The sequence below is a fragment of the Triticum dicoccoides genome, chromosome 1B (genome assembly GCF_002162155.2).
Source record: "Triticum dicoccoides isolate Atlit2015 ecotype Zavitan chromosome 1B, WEW_v2.0, whole genome shotgun sequence".
Taxonomy (NCBI): domain Eukaryota; kingdom Viridiplantae; phylum Streptophyta; class Magnoliopsida; order Poales; family Poaceae; genus Triticum; species Triticum dicoccoides.
The window spans coordinates 133,234,902-133,240,150 of record NC_041381.1 but is presented as its reverse complement, the minus strand read 5'-3'; the positions used below and the strand labels follow the sequence as shown (position 1 = coordinate 133,240,150).

The 5,249-nt window shown below is 43.3% G+C and overlaps 1 protein-coding gene across 2 annotated transcripts; it reads right to left on the bottom strand.

The window, feature by feature from the left end:
• Window positions 1-297: 297 nt before the first annotated feature.
• LOC119323477 lies at window positions 298-3,245 on the bottom strand. 2 transcript variants are annotated; one of them, XM_037597148.1, is made up of 6 exons: window positions 3,146-3,245; window positions 1,754-2,100; window positions 1,366-1,636; window positions 1,162-1,266; window positions 913-1,058; window positions 298-790 (listed from the first exon to the last, which is right to left on the bottom strand). In XM_037597148.1, exons 2-6 carry the CDS (start codon window positions 2,098-2,100, stop codon window positions 691-693), a joined length of 969 nt encoding a protein of 322 aa, XP_037453045.1. In that variant the 5' UTR covers window positions 3,146-3,245; the 3' UTR covers window positions 298-690. The 2 variants fall into 2 exon arrangements, with proteins under 2 accessions (XP_037453045.1, XP_037453054.1); XM_037597157.1 differs by lacking the exon at window positions 3,146-3,245 and adding an exon at window positions 2,822-3,131.
• Between the last annotated feature and the right edge of the window lie 2,004 nt (window positions 3,246-5,249).

The window sequence follows — 5,249 nt, the reverse complement described above, 5'->3', positions numbered from 1 at the left end:
AGGATGAGTGACCGACTGCGAAGTTGATTCCAGATGCGTACAAGCGAGGACAAAGTGCGCAGGAAAGACTAGTATTGATCTGCAGGACCAATCAATCTGGATTCTGCCAGGAGTAATGGCCAGTAACCGATGGGTGTGTTCAAGGCGTCACACAAGCAAAGGATCACCGAGCATCCCACGAGAAAATGATCAGCATCTTCACGATCAGGGCTATTTCTGAGATTTATCAACTGATTCAGAGATTTATCAACTGAATAGTGGAGTACATGGCAACAGGGTTGGTGATTCCAAAACCTCCAAAAATCTTAGGTTTGCACACATATGCAGCAGTTGCTGGCTTATCCGGATCATTATGCCATTTCAAACCGAAACGAGCATCAACATTTGGAATCCAAAATGTTGTGCATAGTGATACCAAGTATAACTAACAGTACATATATCATCATTCTTTTGCCGGCAAAAAATGGTAAAGAGATCAAGTCATTATACATGATCAGCCTGTACCATGCTGGCTCTCTCTACTTGCAAGCTCAGAACAAAATGTCCTAGCAACCTATGTAGTACATTTACATCTCTGCATGAAGCAAAATGGCGAGGCTGCGGATGGAATTACTTCCAAACGCTAAGCCTCCTCCTTCACCTTTGATGATCCAGCCAGGCATGGATGACTTTGGATCATCGGCGCAGCATTCATTCCCATGCAGCTGAGCAAGCCGGCTTGAACGCGAGGATTGCCACGGTTCTGTCTATCGCGTTCGTCTCCCGTTCTGCACGGTCTGATGTCGAGGTGCTGAAATTGTCCAGTGAAAACCATTAGGATTAGCAACATCTCCACACTACAGAAAAACGGGACCATACTATCAGGAGACATAGCATATGGTGAACATTCTACAATTGCTCCAGACTATGTACCTAGATTCGGTGCCCTCTGATTGCTGAAAACTTTGCTCGTTTGAGCACGTTAGTGTTGCTCCATTTACAGCAGTGCACTGCGCTTCTGAGCTTTCAGCCAGCCTGTAGAAAGCGTCACGGAGGCATACACGTGTCTTCTTTGTCAGCTGCAAAAGCAGATGTTTCATAGTTACAGACATGTAAAGATGCAAAGGTTACATGAACAAACTGGACATGCCAAAATGGTTACCCCTCTTCCGGTGAACATACCTGAAACATGACATCTTCAAGTTCCTCAAGCACTGCTACTTCCCCGTTGGAGGAGCTCTCTATATCGGGCACTGATCTGCTCCTCTTCATGGTGCTCACCTCAGCCTGCAATTTAACAAAATTTAGTTTAAGCCAGATAAGTATTTTATTCAGTAACTATAGATGCTTGAACAAACAATCATCTGTACTGGAGCAGGATTATACCTTGTCCTGGGAGGCACTCAGCAGTGTTTGTAAGCTGCCATCAGCGCTGCTAGGATCATTTTGCAAGTCATGGCTGAACAAAGGAAAGCCGCAAGTATCCATGGTGTCCATTTCATTATGACCTGGATTTGCTTCTTGATTTTGAGAATCAGTCAATACTCCACTCAGCATGTTCTCATAGGACAACAGCCTGTGCATGGAGCCAGGGAACATATCAAGTGCCTGAAACGGCGCATCCATCATCCTCATTTCATCATCCGAAAATTGACTCCTGAAAAAGTTTTTGGACAAATGGGCTTACAACCATGCATAAGATCTACGGCGATCACTCGCACATTACTTTCTATATGAGCCTTTAGTAAAGCACGGCACTAGTGTTGGTACATACAAGAAGATGTCGTTTGTTTCCTTGGAGTGCTGTAGTTCCAACGGCGCTGGCCCCTCAGATTGTTCTTCTGAAGGCCCTGTGCTGCAACCTGAAGAAACTCTGGCACATGCTGACGACCTCTCCTGTTGGCTGCTCCTCTCATGTTCATCGGCGTCGTCGAAACATTGCTCGATGCCATTCTCATGCTCGTCTGAGTATAGGCTTGTTGTGTTCAAATCATCAGATAGCCTTGAATTCCATTGTATCCAGTAATTTCCTTGCTCTGTCTTTTGATTCCCACCGAGTTCGTCGCCAGATGGGAAGATGCTTCCACCTTCTGCCAGGGTATAACACGACATGCTACTCATCTGGAAGAGGTATGACACTATTAGAACATCAACCAAACTACATGCATGTCAGACAAGCAAATTTTGTATTCATAGGTGACTACTGGAGCTATAATTCATCGATTCAGGATCTCTTTCAATTCAGGGGTTAACCAGTTTGCAAATAGCCGAGCAAAAAGGGATAAGTCACTCGTGCGTATTCGAGAAAAAAAAAGGGACAAGTAATCAAATCTAAGCATCAAAAATGATTTCCGTTTCTTTTAATAAAGCTAAGCAAAAGGCAGAACTTTTTTACAGTACCCGCTGGTTGCTGCTACTCGTAGCATATTATACTCTAACCGCGAGTTAATCCCCCAGCTTAATCGTAGCCACGTAGTTAAGTCCGTTATCTGCGTTAGGCATACTACATGGCTAAAAAAAATTCACAATAGAAATTATAAAGGGAAAGTGTAAAGCATCAACATATCAATTCACGGCAGATCGGGGTAAGCATTGACCAGAAGAGGCCACTGGTTCGGCACTTCGGCACAACCTCCGCAACGATGCCGTCCGCCGTGGCGGCTCGCGTGGTCGGCTGCACGGAGCCCGGCTTTTAGGTGCGGTGCAGCGGCGGCGGAATATGGGACTCTGGGCAGCGGCCCGCCGGCGCCACGTTCAGGCCGGGGGAAGGTGGAAGCCATGGACTCTTGGACGGGTAAATCTTAGCATCTCCATGAATCAATCAATCCTTCCCTTCCGTTACCTGTTGCTGGCGATGGCGAGTTGGAATCGAGATCCACTGTCGTTGCTTTGGTTCGCTGAATGTTATCGACTCGTGGCGTTCCCCACGTTGACACCGACCCTCGATCCGGATCGACGAACCCGGTTCGAGGAACGCTGCCTCGTTCCCCGTTCCTGGCAACTATTCCATATGAGGGACAAAGCTAGCTAGCTACCGGCAGAGGTTAAAAAGGGGGAACTATCCTTACGGACGAAATCTTATGGGGAGAGCACAGAGCACAGAGCAATTGAGCGGAGAACAAATCAACAGAGGAAGAAGAGATGAGTAAATCAGCAACGCACAAACCTTTTCTGTCTTCTCCTGGGTGGGGGGAGGGGAGCTGTTCTTGTGGATGCGCGGAAGGAAGCGTCTAGGCGGCTGCTGCTTAAAAATTGTGGTGGACGGGGAGAAGAGAAGATGAGGAGGGGATTCCTCTACTTAACGACCAAAGCGACACAATGACAGGCGGGCCAGAGGAGCGGCTGGGGCCCGCGGGTCAGTGCTGCGGTGGGCCCGGGCTGGTGAGGTGTGAGCCGCTGGGCCAAGCAAAAGGTTGAGTGGAGGCGGAAACTTGTGGCTGGAGAGGGTGCTTATCTAAATCAAGGCTGCCGCTGCGCCACGTTGGCCTAAGGATCCTTTGCTCAAACTAGTAAGCTTGCACGTGTAACACACGTCTCGTCTAATGCTCTTCTCGAAGATACATCTAGTCCCAATCAAATATAATTGTTGATGGTAGCGTATGAAAATGACACACACACAAAAAGTCAAGGTAACATTCATCATATAGGCCCTAAACCATGTTTTCAGGCCCTTACATCTAGCGAGAGTTAGGTTTAAGGTTGTGGAATGCCATTTTTTCATAACTTATCTCCATATAAACAAAGATCATTGATGGTGCTTGCAAAAAATCTGAACATTCCAGTTGATCACAAACTACATAAAATAAATATGTGTGACAACCATGTATTTTGGGATCAATAACGTTGCAACTTAGCTTTCAAAAAAAAATAACGTTGCAACTTGCAACTTGCAAATTACAAGTTATAATTTTTCTCCCCAAGAGAATTTACAAAGGTATGCTTAGCAAGGCAACATCAATGTTTGATTCTGTCAGATGGCAAGAAAGCACTCGTACATTTTGAAGGCAATAATATTTTTGATCAAACGTCATGCAGATTGGATGGCTTCTTTTACCTAGGAGATGAATTTATCCAGATAATCTTGTAGACCATCCATCACTTTGTTTTGCCTGCAGTTGCAATTCCAGTATGTACAAGTACAACAACAGGGTGCACATGCATAGAAAAAGAAGTAAAAAGGACAAGTTGGAAGGTGTACATTACTAACTGAAAATGATCTTTTATCTGTTTTCTTAAAAGATTCCTTTATTGTTGAGTCTTCTTGGTAAGTAAAAGTAAGTAGGAAGACAATATTGTGGTGGAAGGTTTTCTTTCCTTTTCTCTCTCCCTATGGACTATAGGAGTGATAAAGTGGTTTCTTTTCCTTTAAGCACTAAAATTTTACTTGAGCACACAAGCGATAATATTTGCATTTAGAATATATAAATATTGACATTGTTTGCTTTGGGCAAAAAGATTGTGAAGTATTGGTTGAGCCACGACATGAATATTCATTCATATGGTTCGACGAATGGTACAAGCAAAAAAAACTCATTAATTGATGGTCGGACTTCTTGGATTCAGGTTGGCTAAAAAAACAAAAAAACATTCAAGAGCACTCATTATTTACTATTTTGCAAAAAAACATCAATTTTGTTCTCATTTAATGAGAGCAATCTCCATTTCTGCTCTCTAAGTGCTAAAAATGTAATGAGACATGTGTCAATGAAAAATAAACATACATAGTAGATATAAACTTTAACTGTTGGATATGTTTGTTCACTTATATGATCACAATAAGTAAACGTATCTTTGTTGTCCATAAATAAAGCAAAACATATCATGTTCTGAAGTATATGCTAATTATGAAACAAATGGCAATCATGTCATCACATACGATAAGCACACAAGCAAAGATAAATGGAATGACATACCATGATATCTCTAGCCAGGTTCTCTTTTTAATACCTGGAAGAAGAATCTGCTTGGTCTCTTTCAATTGTGCCTATAACTTTATTCTGTGACAGCGGTGTAGTGTTTGAACCAGATTCACTGGGAGCATAAGAAAAGTCGTGAATAAATGATTTTTACCCATGCAGTAGTTTGAACATGGTCCTCTTGATCAGTTCTACGATGAAGCCCCGCTACTTGGTGTTGCTGCCTAAAAGGACACCTAAAATGATCATCAAGAACATTCTCTTGATCCTTCTATTTTCTAGAATGACATCAAGAAGTAACTTCCTGGAATGGTATGATAGTTCTAGTACTTAGGAATCTATTGTCCTTTTCAT